The sequence below is a fragment of the Rhinolophus sinicus genome, chromosome 12 (assembly GCF_057876585.1).
Source record: "Rhinolophus sinicus isolate RSI-liver-muscle chromosome 12, RSI-T2T, whole genome shotgun sequence".
Classification (NCBI taxonomy): domain Eukaryota; kingdom Metazoa; phylum Chordata; class Mammalia; order Chiroptera; family Rhinolophidae; genus Rhinolophus; species Rhinolophus sinicus.
In genome coordinates this window covers 57,111,775-57,128,114 of record NC_142512.1, presented here as the reverse complement: position 1 = coordinate 57,128,114, position 16,340 = coordinate 57,111,775, and the positions used below count along the sequence as shown (strand labels likewise).

The window sequence follows — 16,340 nt, the reverse complement described above, 5'->3', positions numbered from 1 at the left end:
CAGCTCACTGGCCCATGTGGGAATCGAACCAGCAACCTTAGTGTTAGTTGCCCAGCGCTCCAACCACCTGAGACCCGAGGCCAGCCCCTGACTTTTCAAAGGTATGTTATCTGAGGGGCGGGCAGATGGCTCAGGTGGTTAGAGCACCAGCTCTGAACAACAGGGCTGCTGGTTCAATTCCCACATGGGCCAGTGAGCTATGCCCTCCACAACTAGATTGAAGGACAACAACTTGGAGCTGATGGGCCCTGGAGAAGCACACTGTACCCCCAAATTCCCCAATAAAATTTAAAATAAAAAAAGGTATGTTATCTGAGATGTAGAAAGACAGCATGCAGGCTCACTTCCGGTAAAGACTGACTTTTGTCAAGAAAGCTACAGGCCTAGGATGTAACTACCGCCATGACCCGCTTTAGTGAGGAACGTTTATGTCCCAACGACCCTGAGTGGTTCCTTTGATCTCTGGGTTTGTAGGGCCCACTAGCCTGGCCTCCCCTGAGCTTGTCGGCTTCAGTCTGTGGCCCCTTTTCCGCCCACACTTTTTACCTGTTTCCATTACTTTCTGAGCATTTCCTCACCTCTGTCACAACAGGGTATCCCCTGCCCCAGCCCGAACCTACCATTTCTCAAAGACACACTGATCCCTTTAGAAGGGAATGGGATTTAGAAAGCAAAGTCTGGGGCGGCTCAGTTGGTTAGAGCGTGGTGCTGGTAGCACCAAGGCTGCTGGTTCGATCCCCTATGGGCCACTGTGAGCTGCGCCCTCTTTAAAAAAAAAAAGAAAAGAAAGAAAGTAAGAAAGCAAGGTCTGGAGCTGAGCATGCTCAGGGCTGCTGGGGTGCCTCTGCTCCCCAGAGCACAGAGCTAACACCCTGAATTCACCTGAATATTTCTCACTCCAAGCCACCCCTCAGGCTTCTCCCTTTCCTTCCCTCATTCTGTATTTGTATTTGGTTAAATCCTATGAAATTGCCAATATTCAACCATTTTTTATCTACAAAAAAAAAAAAAAAGGCAACTGTACATGGTTCAACCGAAAATCTCTTTCTCCACAGTGAAAACCCTTGCTCTTGGTAACATGAATATATTTGTTTGCTCTGTTCCAAAATACCCTCCAAATAGCTTCAGAATTACTACAGCAATCCTGCTACTAACCACAGACCTACTAAGGAAATTTCAAGATCCATTTGTAGTTATTTTTGTCCTCAGAATATATCCCACTAAAGAAATACAGAGGATTGTGTTCCAAAGTTATTTGAATTAATTCTTTTTTTCTTTGTGGTCATACTAATTTGATAAACAGGTTCATTTATATATTACTGTATTTTGGGGTCTCTTTTCATCATTTTTTATTTAATGCTATATTTTGATTATGCAAAACATTTGTTTGACTCAAGAATTATAAGTACAAGATGAGACATAGAGGGGCAGCCGGTTGGTTCAGTGGTTGGATCTCAGTGTTCATAACACCAAGGTTGCTGGTTCGATTCCCACATGGGCCAGTGAGCTGCACCCTCCACAACTAGATTGAAAACAACAACTTGACCTGAAGCTGAGCTGCGCCCTCCACAACTAGAAAACAACAACTTGACATGGAGCTCTGATAGGTCCTAGAAAAACACACTACTCCCCAATATTCCCCAATAAAAATTAAAAAAAAAAAAAGATGAGACATAGACCAGGGTTGCTCCCTCCTTGTCCATTGCCACTCAACCTGTAGAAAACCTTCTTCCTTCAGTGCTTGGGTAGACTTCCTGCATTTATTTTTGCAAAGGTGAGCAAATGCATGTGTCAGGATGCTAAGGGGACACAGATGTACATCCTTCCCTTCCTTCCTTTTTACACAACAGGTGACCCAGGACAGACCTGCCTTTGTTCTTTTCACTGAAGTCCCCGTGACCCTGGTCAGGACCCCTCCCACTCTACCCCATCCACAGCACACCACTTCCAGAGCACAAAGTGTCCCCAGTTGGATGTAATGTAGGCTATCACAGCGTCCAGGAGCCTAGGGTGCCGTCAAGGCATGAGGTCCACCCCCTACCTGCACCGACCTGAACATTGACACATCCTGGCTACCTGGGCCTCTGTTCTTTATCTGTCAAACCAGAGCGGTGACAGTGCCCCCTTCCCAGGGACATGGAGGCTCAGCGCAGGTAAGTAGCACAGTACATCACAGACAGCAATTCCCCCAGCAGGCTGTGGGAACCCTGAGCCTGGCCAGAAGACGAGGTTTGGGTCCTTGCTCTAGGCTGCCCAGAACCCCTCAGGGCTAGCCTGGGGCCGCACCTGAATTCTGGGGAGACGAGGGGGGTAGCGGGCTATTTTCGAGAGCAATGTTAATGAGACTGAGGCTGTATTTTCCAAAGAAATTATGTCCCAAACTATGGTTCTATTAGGACCTCAGGTCACATGTTATAGGTTAAAAAAAGACTCCACCTAGCCTGAGAACTGATGCTCTTCTTACCTGCCTCCTTGGGAGAATGCACGGCTCACTCTCGGAGCAAGTGGCCTCTTTGAGCCCCCTCTGTGCTGAGCCCCTGGGGGAGGCACAGCCCGTGCCCCACGCTATACTTATAATCTAGCCACTGACGACATATGTGTGTGTGCCATACAGAGGGTGCCAAAAAAATGTATACACATTTTAAAAAAGGAAAAAAACTGTATTAATTGTAATACTCAATATGTAACGATAACAAAAGATGAGTACAAGTCACGTTTGACTTCTGCAATTACAAGAGGTGCTAAAGTGGTTACCATCAGCGTCCAGACACTTCTGATTATGGCGAACTACTGCGTAAGCACAGTAGATGACATCTCTTAAAATGTGTATGCACTTCTTTGGCACCCCAGATATATATTTATGGTAAAATTGCATTTTCAATTTAAGTAGTTTAAAATCTACTTTCCAATATAGAACCTTCTGGATCTTACCTGTATTTTCATTAAGGCAGTAATTTCCCACTGCCTAGTACACCGCCACACCGCTGTGCCCCATTTCCTCATTCCCTCCCCCTCCTGACATCAGGTCACATCTGCCCCCTCCTCCCAGAAGACCAGCCTGCTGTCTATTCCTGGAGTCCCCTTGCCAGGACAGAGCTCTGTTGAGTGAACTTGTGACCATCAGGAACCCCTCCTACCCCGTGCATGGAGCTGTCCCACCTCTGGACTCAGTCAGTGGCCTCCAGGCAGGGCAGACACCTGGGCAGGTAAGAACCTCAACTCACACTCAGAGAAACCACACTACCATGTTTCCTCGAACATAAGACCTAGCCGGACAATCAGCTCTAATGCGTCTTTTGGAGCAAAAATTAATATAAGACCCGGTCTTATTTTACTATGATATAAGACCGGTCTTATATAATGTAGTATAATGTAATGTAATGTAATATAATACTGGGTCTTCTATTAATTTTTGTTCCAAAAGACATCTTAGAGCTGATTGTCCGGCTAGGTCTTGTTTTCAGGGAAACAGGGTATTGACTTCATGAACTGAGTTTCTAAGTTCCCACAGAGAATAATCAGAGCCCTTGACAGGTGGGCCTGCCCAGCACTCAGGGTCCTCCTCTGAGAAGGGCAGCGTGACTCCCAGGTGGAGGCTGGTGGAGCCTCTGCAAGATGCAAGACCCACTCAGCGTAGTCCCCACCTGCCCTCTGATCAGCCCCGAGAAGCAAACACATGGGGTCTGCAGAGGACAGGGATGGCCGCCTTCCAGCTTCTCCCGCCGGAGTCCTCCCTCCCAGGCGGTTTGACAGCTGTTCCCAGGATCTGCTTTGAATTAAGACATGGCGTGGCCCTTTAAGAGAAGCACCCGCAGCACGGCCAGCCACTGCCCCCTTTGATGTTGCTGGCGCTGAAAGGTTCCCAGGGGTGAGATCTGAGGGTTTGTTTCTGCCTCCCCAGAGGCCACGTGCGGATCACAGGGCTGGAGGGAGGGTGGGCCGAAGGTCACATGGCGGGCCAGCCTGCTGGCCTGCAGCCCCTATTGCAGTGGGTGCTGGGGACCAGCAGGCTACACAGATGGGGACCAGCCGGCCTGGAGCTCATTAGGGCGCAGCAGAGACAGCTGGGAGAGCTGAGGAGGAGCTGTCTCTGGCCCACCCCAAGGGGCCTGGGGCAACCCGACCTCCCCATACCCTTCCTCACCTGTATAGTGAGGAGCACAAGTTGGCACGCAGGAGATGCTCCCATAATACCCCAAGAGGGCCCATCTACACCATGTACGGGAAGGCCCTCCCATCCGCATGCCCTTCCTTCCCCCAGCTCTGGGATGTGGCCATTCCCAGGTGGACCCGGACACCCCAGTGACCCCAGGTCAGCTGCAAGCTGGCACCCAGGAGGGTCCTTCAGCTAGGGGGGCTGGGATGGAGCAGGGATGCTGAGAGGCGGGCAGGTCCTTCCAAATGACTACTGGGGTCCGAGGCCCCCAGGGGTTGAGCCTAGGACCAGAAAACCCCACCCTGGAGGCCAGTTCACCATCTGGGGGTTGGTCACAGCATCTAGGATTCAACTTCCACCCACAGCCCTGGGGGCTCTCACCCCTAAGAGAAGGGGGGTCTGACTCCCAGGTGCTCTCAGTCCCAGGGCGAGGAGTATGTGTGAGCTCTTCCACTCGGTGACCCCAAGGCTGCTCATGCCAGGTCTGCAAACACCCACCTAGTTCCCATGAGAGAATGTCTGCCAGCTCAGGTCTAGGAGCTGCCCAGGAAAGGCCTGAACCTGACCCAGTGGTCCCAGCTCTCCATCCCCAGCCCCCGCACACACAAGACAGCTCCAGGTAAGAGGCTTTGCTCATCAAGGTCCCAGGATATGAGGCCAAGGGGGTTCCTTCTAACGGATGGGGTTGGTGGCTCTGGGGAAACCAAATAGGGATTCAAACTCTGTGATTGCACAGCCTGACCTTGAGGCCCCTCCCCAGGCTCAGAGCTGGAGATGGGCTCTTGGCTGGCTGAGGAGCAGGGCCTCCCCTCAGAGTAAGCCGCTGGGAGGAGTGGGGTGGCCTGCCCTGCTTCCCTGGCCTCTTGAGCCTCAGAGGCCAGCAGCTGGGGCTCTCAGCCGCCCAGGTGGCTGTGCAAGGCGGGGTGGCTGAAGCCAGCAGGCAACAGCTGGGCCCCAGACGGCAGGCAGCTGCTGGAGCACAGAGCTGCCCTCATGCCTTGCAAGCCCCTAGGCTCAGAGCCCTCAAGGGGCCCCAAGAGGGAGCCGGCTGGTGGCATGGGGCAGTCCCACATCCAGTCAAAGGCACTGGGTCTGGAGCTGCTGGGTATCCTGAGGCTCTGAAAGCCAGGTTATCTGTCTGTCAGGCCCACGTGGGACCGCCCTGTGCCACCGACAGCCCTTCGCCCCACTTTCCTCCCTGTGCCCCAGCGCCCTCCAGCCAGCCTAGGCCCTCAAGCCTGCCCCAGCTAGATCCCAAGTTCCAGTTTCCTGAAATGTTCCATTTCTGATGCCCTTATTCCAGGAAATGAGCACGTGTCCACAAAGCTCCCATTGGTTAACTCTGTGCTCATCTGGGACCCTGGCTCCTTCCCCCATAGTTTCTTCCCCAGAGGAACAGCCCCTGCGCCCCCATCCTACACCTGGGGGCGCCCCTCCTAAAGAGGCAGAGCCCCATCTGGGCTCTCATTTTCCCAGGCTCCCTTGCAGCTGGCAACGAATGGGACCCAAGCTCAGCCAGAAGCACAAGCACCTGCCGCCCACCTGAGTGGGAGCCAGGAAGCAGGGAGGCAAGAGTGATGCAGAATCCACCCTGGATGTGGCCACAGGGGCGGGGAGGGTGGCAGAGAAGGGCGGGTCCCGTGTCCAGTGTCCATGTTCCATGAGACCACTGCAACAAGGCAATTTGGGACACTGTTCCTTGTCCTCGTCCCCCAGCCTGAGAGTCTGCCCACCAGACATTCCATGAGTCCCCTGTGCCAGGAACCTTGGTCTACCTTGGTCCCTGAGGAAAGGCCAGCATGTACCCGAGAGTGATGACATCACTTATCACATGCTCACGGCCCCTACACATCCCACCTCATTTCATGCCCCCAAGACCCTGTGAGGCTCAGAGACCCAGCCTTGGGCCCAGAGGGCGCAGGGCCAGGCCCTGCAGGGACAAACTGGGCACTGCTACATCCCCCTGTGTTGCAGTTAGGGCACAAAACGTCCCACATCCCAGCAAGGTTTACAGAGCGGGACCAGCCTACTCCTCCCCACCTGGGCACTCCATTCACCTGCCCCCCCCCCCAGTCACCTGGTGCCCAGTGTCCAGCCTGCTGGCCATCGCTGGTCTGATACACTAGTGCTTTGGGGGTTTTTTGATGGTAAAATTCACACAACATGAAACTACCCATGTAAAGTGTACAATTCCATGGCGTTTAGTACATTTGCAGTGTTGTGAAACCAGCACTGCGATCCATTTGAGAACGTTTCCATCACCCTGAAAAGAAACCCCGTCCCATTGGCAGTCACTTCCTATCACTACCCCAGCCCCTGGCAACCAGCAGTCTGCTTCCTGTCTCTGTGGAGTTGCCCATTCTGGACATTTTATAGAAATGGAATCATACAACGCATGGCCTTTTGTGTCTGGCACATTTCCCCGAACGGCATGGTTTTCAGGTCCGTCTATGTTGTCGCCTGTGTCAGAGCCCCAGTCCTCTTTATGCCTAAGTACTATTCCATCGTGTGCATGGGCCACACTGTGTTTATCCACTCATCCATTGATGGACAGCTGGGGTTTTCCACCTTTTGGTGACTATGAATAGTGATGCTATGAACATTCATGTACAAGCTTTTGTTGGAACACCTGCTTTTCATTCTTTGGAAGACATACTTCAGAGTGGAGCTGCCGGATCATACGGCAGTTCTGTGTGTACCGAATCGAGGAGCCACCGCATCGTCACCATGGCAGCCAGACCAGTGCACGTCCCATGCGCCATGCACGGGTCCCAGCTCTCCACATCCTTGCCAACACTTATTATTTTCCCTGTTTTTGATCACAGCCATCCAAATGGGTGTGAGATGGTCATTGCTGTTCAACCCAGGGGCCCCCTCCTCTCACTTGTCAGGGCCACGGTGGCTGGTGGCCCCTGGGCTGGGTGCAGGCAGCCTGGAAGTAGAGGACCAGGTTTAAGGTCCTGCTGTCCTCAGAGACCCCACCAGACTGATTGCAGGAGTCCGAGGTGCAGAGGTAAAGCTGGCTCCTCGGGGGGCGGGAAGAGGGGTTGCAAGAACAGACCTGGTCTATCTGAATCCCGAGGAGGACATGGTGTCTGGGGCATCTGGGGGCTGCTGCCAAAGAAGAGAATGGGGAAGGCGGGACACAGGGCAGGAAGTGCTGGGGAAGGCTGAATTTGAGTGCCTCTTTGCTTCTGCTAGCTGTCTTGAATAAACCCAAACAGGAACTCATTTTGGTCCACTGTGCAGGCAAAATCTCAGTACAGCGAATGCCGCGAATATAATATGCATGCTCTTCCCTGGTTCTGGGATTTCACTGGCAGTCAGCTGCTGTGCACATTCACGCATGGGCTCCCATAATCCCTCTGATGGAGGTACGGTCATTGCCCCACTTTAAAGAAGAGGAAACGGGGGCACAGAGAGAGGTCACGGGCCTTGCCCAGGACCTCCCCACCGGGAAACTGCTCAGAGCCAGGTCAGTGTGAAGCATAACCCTCCACGCCCATGCCATCCTGATGGGAGGAAAATTTCCCTGCCTGGGACTTGGAATAACACGCATAGAGGTAGAGGATTCTTGGGCAGGTGGACGGGGATGGGGAGAACACCTCTGGATGGAACCTGTGTTTGAAGCTACTGCATCTGGTCAGCCTCAAACAGGGCCTTTAAACTGACAAGAGTGTGGATTTCCAAATGAACCGAGGTCTGTCTCGCTCTTCTGTCAGCTCCTGACTCTCATCGGGAAAATAGGCACTCAGCTGCCAGATGGTACCTGTGGGGAGGACCCACCCTCTCCTGCTCTGAGTGACCCAGCCCAGGCTGCCCTCCAGGGCACCTCAGCCTAATCTGACATAACAGCACCTGATATCCCTCAGATGCTCACAGGACGGCTCTCAAGGGTCCTGTTTGGTCCTCCAAGAGCCCAGCCGGAGCAGCCCGCTGGGTGTTGTCAGGGTAGGTGTGTGCAGCTCATCACTCATACTGGGGACAGGAAAGGACAGTGCTCAGGGCCAGAGGTGCCCTGCAACCAGGTGGACTGTGGGGGGGGGGGGGGAGCCCTGGCTGCCTGTAACTTCCTGCTCCAGAGGGGCTGCCGGGCCTCCCAGAGAACACAGCTTCCCCACTGCCTTGAATTAGGAGGGGTGCTCAGGAAGCCCTGCCCCAGGTCTGGACCCCTGTCCCAAAAGGTGAGGCCTGTTTTCTGTCTTTAAAATGGGTGTAATGACAGCCATGGGGCTGCAGCTGAGAGGGGAAATGGGGAGAGGTCTACCAAAGCTGTCCCTGGCATTTCATGTGTGTGGAGGGTGAATAAACGGTTTTCTTTCTTTTGTCTCCCCACCCACCGGGTAGAGGCCTCCTAAGTAAACACCTGCCTCCCCCATTTTGATTTCTGACAAGGAACCTCCTTCTGTCCCCAGTAAGGTGGCTGGGAAGGTGAGCTGAGCTGATGGGCAGATACAATGGTTAGTGCAGGTCACTGAGCAGACACACCAAGCCGGCAGCTCTTCTCCATCCTCGCTCCTACCCCAGTGGCCCTGGAGTAGGGAGAGGTTTTGGGGCTCTTCGGAGTGGCAAGCTGCAGCTAGAAGATCCACGGAGGATCCAGGGAGGATCCGGGACCCCATTCGAGGCCCACCGACCTCGGTAGGTGACAGCGCCCCCTCTGGCCCCCTCACGGCCTCCGAAGGCTTCCCAGAAGCTGTCCACCGAGGCGCGGGACAGGGCAACTCCCGCATGGAGCTGTGCAGGGGCGCCCAGCCTCTCCATCGCCTGGGTGTCCGCGCCTTGTGCCACACCTGTCCGCTCCTCCGGGAGGCCCCGGGCGCCGCTGCTGCCGGCCCCTCGGCGCGGAGCCCTATGTCCGCCGTCGCTTTGATCCCGGGGGCCCTGCTGGATAAAAGTCCCGGGCGGCTAGGCGCCAGCGTCAGAGGGGGAGGCAGCCAAGCCGGGCGCACCAGCGGGGTGGCGCAGGGCGAGCGACGCCATGGAGCCGGGGCGCGAGGCCGCGGTGAGCGGGGGTTTTCGGGGCTGCTGGGGTGGAGGGTGCGGACCAAATCGCCCTCAAGCTGCTCTGGGCTGGGCAGCGGGAGCGAGGGGTACCCTGGCGGCTCAGGTGAGCGCTCCCACCCTGCGCCCCCAGCCCGTCGGGCCCCGGCCACCGTGCGGTGGGCGGAGTGCCGCTGGAACGGAAAAGCCCCGCTCCTACCCCGCCGCCCCGGGGGCGGGGGCAGCGGCGCCGGGCTGGCCGCGGAGAATGGAGCCGCCCGGGCCGCGGGCCGCTCTGCCCCCCCACGGAGCCGGGCCGGGAGCGCCTCCGGCGGCCGCGGCGGGGTAGTCCAGGCCCCTCCGTCAGGCTTGCGGTTTGGGAAGAAAAGGCGATGTCTCCGCCAAGAAAAGAGCGAGCGCGGCCCCCTCCCCCTGCGCCGAGCCCGGGCGGCGGCGGCACATCTGACGCGCGGGCACCCGGGCCGCGGCGGCCCCGCAAACTACGCCCAGGCTCGGCCCCCGCCGCTCATTGGCGCGGGCCGGAGCCAGAGCACCCAGACCCTGCGCTGCACTCGGCCGGCCGCAAGCGCGGAGCTCGAGCTGTCCAGGCCACGGCGCCGGGCCACGAGAGCCTCGACGCCGACCGCCCACGCCTCCTCGGCCGGGCCCAGAGCGGGGAGCAGGGCGGGCGAGCAGGCGCGGCCAGCGCCCCGCCGCTCAGACGCCCCCGGCCCGGCGCCCCCACCGCTGCTGCTGGCTCACGGCCGCCCGCTCTCCGCAGGTGGCCGCGGGCGCGAGCGGCGCGGCCATGGCCCGAGGGGTGCGCGTGCTGCTGCTGCTGGGCCTGCTGCATTGGGCCGGGGGCGGCGAGGGCAGGAAGACTTGGCGGCGCCGTGGCCAGCAGCCGCCCCCGCAGCGGGCCGAGGCGGCGCCCGCGGCCGGACAGCCGGTGGAGAGCTTCCCGCTGGACTTCACGGCCGTGGAGGGCAACATGGACAGCTTCATGGCGCAGGTCAAGAGCCTGGCGCAGTCCCTGTACCCCTGCTCCGCGCAGCAGCTCAACGAAGACCTTCGCCTGCACCTCCTGCTCAACACGTCGGTGACTTGTAACGACGGCAGCCCCGCCGGGTAAGGCCGCACCCGCCTGCCCCGACAGACCTGCACACCCCTGCTAGTGGCCCCCGCCGGGCTCCTGGCCTCCTCGAAGCCAGCGACCCTCGTACATGCCGCCTTCCTGTCTCTCTCCAATGCACGGAGTCTCTGAGCTGTACCCTCCCTACTGCCCATGGCAGTTCTCCTCCCCAGGGGAGAGGGCTCCCGTCGGGCTCCCGGAGGTGCTGGCTCTGGCAGAGCCTGGCTCCGTGACTCGAAGCGCGGGGGGCTGGGGCAGTGCGCACTGGTCCCCGGCCAGCCCGGGCACTGACCCCTTGGCCACCCGTTGCCCAGCCCGCTACTCGCGTCATTTGGTCCCTGGGCGGGGAGATTGCAGTCCGCGAGTGGCCCTGACTCCAGAAGGAAGAGGCGATACAGCCGGCAGGGAGAGTCCTGCGGTACCCTCACCCCCACCCCAGCTCAACTCAGGTCTGCTCCCTGCTGCGGGGACTGCCAGGGATGCTGGCCAACCGAGGGCCAGAGAAGGGGCGCAGGTGGGACAGAAAGACCAGGGGTGCAGAATTCACCCTTTCCAGCCCTGAAGTAGATAAAGGAAGGATGCGAGGCTGAGGCTTGGGAAGGGATCCGGGGAGCCCACACTCTCAGCGAATCCACAGCCCAGGAAACGGGATGTTCAGTCGGGCCTCGGTAGGACGGCTGCGACCTCGCCTCGGTGGCGCCCGCGCCCCTTCACACCCGCTGTGTCAGTCCCAGTGTCCCCGCCCCATGCACACTCCTCTAGCGAGGGCGCTTTGCATCCTCCAAGTGCCACTGCACGTCCCAGGAGGATCCTGAGCCCCGACAAAGACAACCCCCCACCCCCCCACCCCCGCCCAGCCGCCGGCGCCGAGGTTACAGCTGGTCCCGCGCGGGGCGGGCCGTGGGGATTTTCCACGGACCACACAGCCCCTCGCGGCCCTTCCCAACCCTGCGAGCGCCACCTCCCGGGACCGGCCGCCGCTGGCCCGCCTGCCGTTCTGCTGGGGCCTGGCCGCCGGCGCCCCCGTGCGGCCGCCGCGCGCCCGGCGACAGGTGGAATGACCCTTTCTTCCCCGGACCTGGGCCCTGCAGCCCAGCTGACCGCCCCCTTCAACCGCCTTCCTTTGCAGCTACTACCTGAAGGAATCCAAGGGCAGTCGGCGGTGGCTACTCTTTCTGGAAGGTGCGTCCCAGGGGCTGAAGTGGTGGGGTGGGTGGGGGTCCCCTGGGCACGCCGGCCCTGAGGTGGTGTCCGTGCCCGCAGGCGGCTGGTACTGCTTCAACCGGGAGAACTGCGACTCCCGGTACGACACCATGCGGCGCCTCATGAGCTCCAGGGACTGGCCACGAACCCGCACAGGTCAGCAGGGCGCAGACCCGCCCAGGAGGCCGCACCTGGGGGGCAAGGGGCAGGCCTCCAGGGGCTCACAATTTGAGGTCCTAGAAGAAGCTCCCCTTCCCTCCCTAGAACCCCAGAGAGGCCCCACCCCATCTATGTTCACGCCCCCTTCTCTGAACTTCCTAAGATTAGGGAGCACAAGCTGTCCCCTCTTCAGTTCTTTTTCCCCAGGTAACTTCCCAGGGCTTAGGAGAGGCTCAGGACAGCAGTCATCCCTAGGTTCAAGCAGCAGGTGGACAGTGAGGGTGGTCGAGGGCCACGTCCAGGTGTCACAGCCTGACTGGGCATCCTGACCATAGTGACTCTGCCATTCCCCACTTCCCCAGCCACCTTGGTTCCTGCGGCACCACCCCTACATCCCAGACTTTCCAGCAGTCCCCATCCCCGCATACCCCCCCATCAGAAGGACCCACTGCCTCTGTCCTCCCCGCCACAGGCACGGGGATCCTGTCCTCCCAGCCAGAGGAAAATCCCCACTGGTGGAACGCCAACATGGTGTAAGAGGGAGCAAGCGGGTCCTTCCCAGGGGTCCTGTCCTCGGGTGTCCTTCCTGGGGAGGGGTGTCCTTCCTGGGGCCGTGGGCAGTGGAGGACCACGGCAGTCTCACAGTGTTCCTGTGTCACAGCTTCATCCCCTACTGCTCCAGTGACGTCTGGAGTGGGGCTTCATCCAAGTCTGACAAGAGTGAGTCCCCTGCCCTCCCCTCTGCCCCTTCTAAGACAGGGCAGGGAGGGCTGGGCTTCCGGGGGAACATAGGCTTTCAGCCTTGTACTCCTTCCAACTGTTAACAGCCAGTGTGTCCCAGGGTGCCTGCCCCAGCGCCCACTGCCTGCTTGTCTGTGGCTGGCCTAGCCCCTGGGAGGTCCTCATGCCTGGCTCTTCCTTAGGGAGGGGCTCCCAGCATGGCCTTGCACATCCACAGGACCCACCTCCCTCACTCTACTCAGCCCCTGGCCCCAGCCCCAGGCAGACCCTCCAGACCCCAGCTAGAACCCTTCCTCCTTCCAACCTGGCAGACGCCTTGCCCTCTGTCCAGGCTCCCTCTTGAAGCCACCCCCCCCTTCTCTGAGCAGATGAATATGCCTTCATGGGCGCCCTCATCATCCAGGAGGTGGTGCGAGAACTCCTGGGCAAAGGGTTGAGCGGGGCCAAGGTGCTGCTGCTGGCAGGGAGCAGGTGGGCCAGCAGGGGCCTGGGGGGAGAGTATGGAGGGGCTGAGGGGGGTGGGGAGTGTGGAGGGGCAGAGGGGGGAATAAGGAGAGGAGGGAGAGGCGGGCTGAGCCTGGGCACACCCAGGGGCTCCAGCCTGGCAGGCCTGGGCGTGCGGATGGACGCTTTAGCTAAAAGCTGTCCAGAGGACGCTCCTGGCCTCCACAGCTGTGCATGTGAGGGAAGTGGGACTGCAGTGCCCCAGTTAGTTGTGGGTCCCACTTACCCTAGGGTCCCAGTAGACAGGGATCACACTTGTTGGTCACCATCCCAGCAGGCATGTAGGAGACCCTTGGGACATTGGTGGGCTGGATGAAGGAGCCCGAGGCCACATAATTCATCATCATTTTCAGATAAGGAAACTGAGGCAGAGAGTGACAGAGAGGAAGGGAAAACGGGACAAGTGGCCTGCCACTTAGCTCTGGGTCAGGGCCTGGAGCTCTGTGTCCAGGACCCTGAAAGGCCTATGGGTGTTGCATGTAAACGAGGGATGTGTTGGCAGTTCAGGACATACCAGGACCCTGTCCCTCCATGGGACACGGGCTTGGGGTCAGGCAGGCTCAGGGGGTTGAGTGTCCCTCCCTGTGGCCTGGCCTCATGTCCCACCTTGGTGCAGCGCTGGGGGCACGGGCGTGCTCCTGAATGTGGACCGTGTGGCCGAGCGGCTGGAGGAGCTGGGCTACCCGGCCATCCAGGTGCGGGGCCTGGCTGACTCAGGCTGGTTCCTGGACAACAAGCAATACCTGCGCACGGACTGCCTGGACACTGTCACCTGTGCACCCACAGAGGCCATCCGCCGTGGCATCAGGTGCCCTGGGAGGGAGGGCCTGGCCCTGACACCCGGCTCCCATGCAGAGGACCTGGGGCGGGGTGGCGGCTGTGGTGCGAGAGCCTGGCCTTGGGGATCCAAAGCGGCCTTACTAACTGGCAGCATGTGTCCCAGGTACTGGAACGGCATGGTCCCCGAACGCTGTCGGCGCCAGTTCAAGGAGGGTGAAGAGTGGAACTGCTTCTTTGGCTACAAAGTCTACCCCACCCTGCGCTGTGAGTGGGGCAGCAGAGCACATGGGTGGGGAACTGGGGGCGGGGGTACCATCCAGGCTTCCTGCACCTCATGAAAATCCACCTTGGAGTCCAGCCCCCAGAGGCCGGGCCCAGACCCCTGCCCTGCCTGGGAGCAGGGCCACAAAGCCATCCCAGTCTGCCTGGGACTGTCCCCGTCTTACCACTGAGACCACTGGGTCTCGGGCAGACCAGGATGGGGTCACCTTGCCCACTACCATGGTGAGGAATATGCTATGGAGCTGACACCAGGCTGCTTCTGTGCGGGGCCTTGGCTGTCCCCCCCCCCCCCCAGCCCCACATGCTGGGCAGAGGCCATGTCCCATGCAAAGGGACATCATCACCAAATCTCGGTGAACGTGAGTCCCTGGGAGCCAGGCCAAGGTGATGGGGGGTGGGGTGGGGTAACAAGGTACTTCCTTAAGGAAGGGCGGCTGTTAAGGCACAAAATGGGGGGCGGGTGGAGGTTGGCTGCTGGCACCAGAGGGGAAAGGCCAGCTGCCTATGAGCCTGCAGGGAGCTAGCCCAGACCTTGGGGACCCTGAGCCTAGGTTGGGGGACAGAGTACGGAAGCGAGGCACAGCTGAGCCATGCCCCCTAGGCCCAGTGTTCGTGGTGCAGTGGCTGTTTGACGAGGCCCAGCTGACTGTGGACAACGTGCACCTCACGGGCCAGCCGCTGCAGGAGGGCCAGTGGCTGTACATCCAGAACCTGGGCAGGGAGCTGCGGGACACTCTCAAGGACGTGTCGTGAGTGTGCGGGGGCTCCGTCAGCCCCCCTCCACATGCAGTAAACCACTTCCCTTAAAAACATAGAGGCTCAAAGATAGCACAACAGGAAGCAGCCAAGATGCCCTCAGTAGGGCATGAATATAGAGAGGTCCCCCCAGACAGTGGGACATTACCCGGCACTAAAAGGAAAAGCGTGAAAAGACAGGGAGGAACTTTAGGTGCATATGACTGAGTGAAAGAAGCCCAGCTGAGAAGGCTGCATGCATACTGGGTGATTTCAACCCTATGACATTCCAGCACAGACGTAACTAAGGAGACAGTAAAAGGATCAGGGGTTGTCGGGCTGGAGAGGGAGGGATGAATGGAGGGGGGTACACTTTCAGAGCAGTGAAAATACCCTCCGTGACGCTGTAGTCGGGGGTACGTGTCACTATCCGTTTGTCCAAACCCATAGGATGTACAACACAGAGAATGACCCTAATGTCAGCTACGGACCCTGGGGGATGACGTGTCAGTGTAGGTTCATGTGCCATCTGGAGGGGATGTTGATAGTGGGGGGAGGGGATGGGAACTCTCTGTACCTCCCCTCAATTTTGCTGTGAACCTAAAACTGCTCTAAGAATAAAGTCTATTTTTCTAAAATTGGTGAAATACTCGCCTGTCCGGGATAGCCCCTCACCACTGCCTGGCCAGCCCTGCCTGGAAGAGGTAGACTGCAGGCAGGTTAAAGAAGCAGGAAAGGACGAGGGTGAGCAGGGAGCGTACAGGCTGGTGGGGACAGGCCTGCACCTGACAGCAAAAGGAAGGAGGTGGGAGCCAGGCAGGGGCAGGCTCCCGGGTGCTGGGCTGGGGCTGCCTCCCCTGTGGGCGTCCAGGTGGGATAGGGCTGCTCACAGACCGTCTGCCTCCTCCCCACAGGGCCAGCTTCGCCCCCGCCTGCCTCTCCCACGAGATCATCATCCGAAGGTCAGTGTCCCCATGCCTGGGGACAGCTCGTGTTTGTGCCTCTCGCTCTAACATGCACAGCACCCCCACTTGTCCCCACCCTCCCTCCTCGCCAGGTGCTGTGGGAAGGGTTTCCTTCCAGGGCTTTCGAAGCCACTCAGATGGTCAGCTATGCGGCAGGGATTGAGACTCAGCTGCACCTGCAGCAGCAGCAATGTTGTCACTGCTTTGGCCACATCCTGAGTGACCCCCCTGGGTTTCTGTCTGTAGCCACTGGACAGATGTCCAGGTGAAGGGGACCTCGCTGCCCCGGGCGCTTCACTGCTGGGACAGAAGCCTCCACGACAGCCACAAGGCCAGCAAAGCCCCTCTGAAGGGCTGCCCAGTCCACCTGGTGGACAGCTGCCCCTGGCCGCACTGCAACCCGTCCTGCCCCACCATCCGAGACCGGTTCACGGGGCAGGAGATGAACGTGGCCCAGTTCCTCATGCACATGGGCTTCGATGTGCAGACCATGGCACAGCAGCAGGGCCTGGAGCCCAGTAAACTGCTGGGCATGCTGAGCAGCGGGAGCTAGGGGGTCCCCCGAGGCCACCCAGGCCCTCCTGGCCCTCCCAGAACAGACAGGGCCCCGGCCATCCCCCCCGCAGCCTTCACTGCCCCTCTCCCACTGCGTTCAGGAGGCCCAGCCGGAAGGGTGGACCTGCCGTTCGCCCCAGGGGTG

The 16,340-nt window shown here is 59.1% G+C and overlaps 1 protein-coding gene across 2 annotated transcripts; it reads left to right on the top strand.

The window, feature by feature from the left end:
• Positions 1 to 8,713: 8,713 nt before the first annotated feature.
• NOTUM (notum, palmitoleoyl-protein carboxylesterase) lies at positions 8,714 to 16,326 on the top strand. 2 transcript variants are annotated; one of them, XM_074319862.2, is made up of 12 exons: positions 8,714 to 8,797; positions 9,921 to 10,267; positions 11,401 to 11,453; positions 11,535 to 11,630; positions 12,106 to 12,166; positions 12,295 to 12,353; positions 12,743 to 12,845; positions 13,495 to 13,686; positions 13,822 to 13,922; positions 14,542 to 14,689; positions 15,590 to 15,637; positions 15,887 to 16,326. In XM_074319862.2, the coding sequence occupies exons 2-12, from the start codon at positions 9,948 to 9,950 to the stop codon at positions 16,191 to 16,193; spliced, it is 1,488 nt and encodes a 495-aa protein (XP_074175963.1). In that variant the 5' UTR covers positions 8,714 to 8,797; positions 9,921 to 9,947; the 3' UTR covers positions 16,194 to 16,326. The 2 variants fall into 2 exon arrangements, with proteins under 2 accessions (XP_074175963.1, XP_074175962.1); XM_074319861.2 differs by lacking the exon at positions 8,714 to 8,797 and adding an exon at positions 9,014 to 9,161.
• Positions 16,327 to 16,340: the final 14 nt, after the last annotated feature.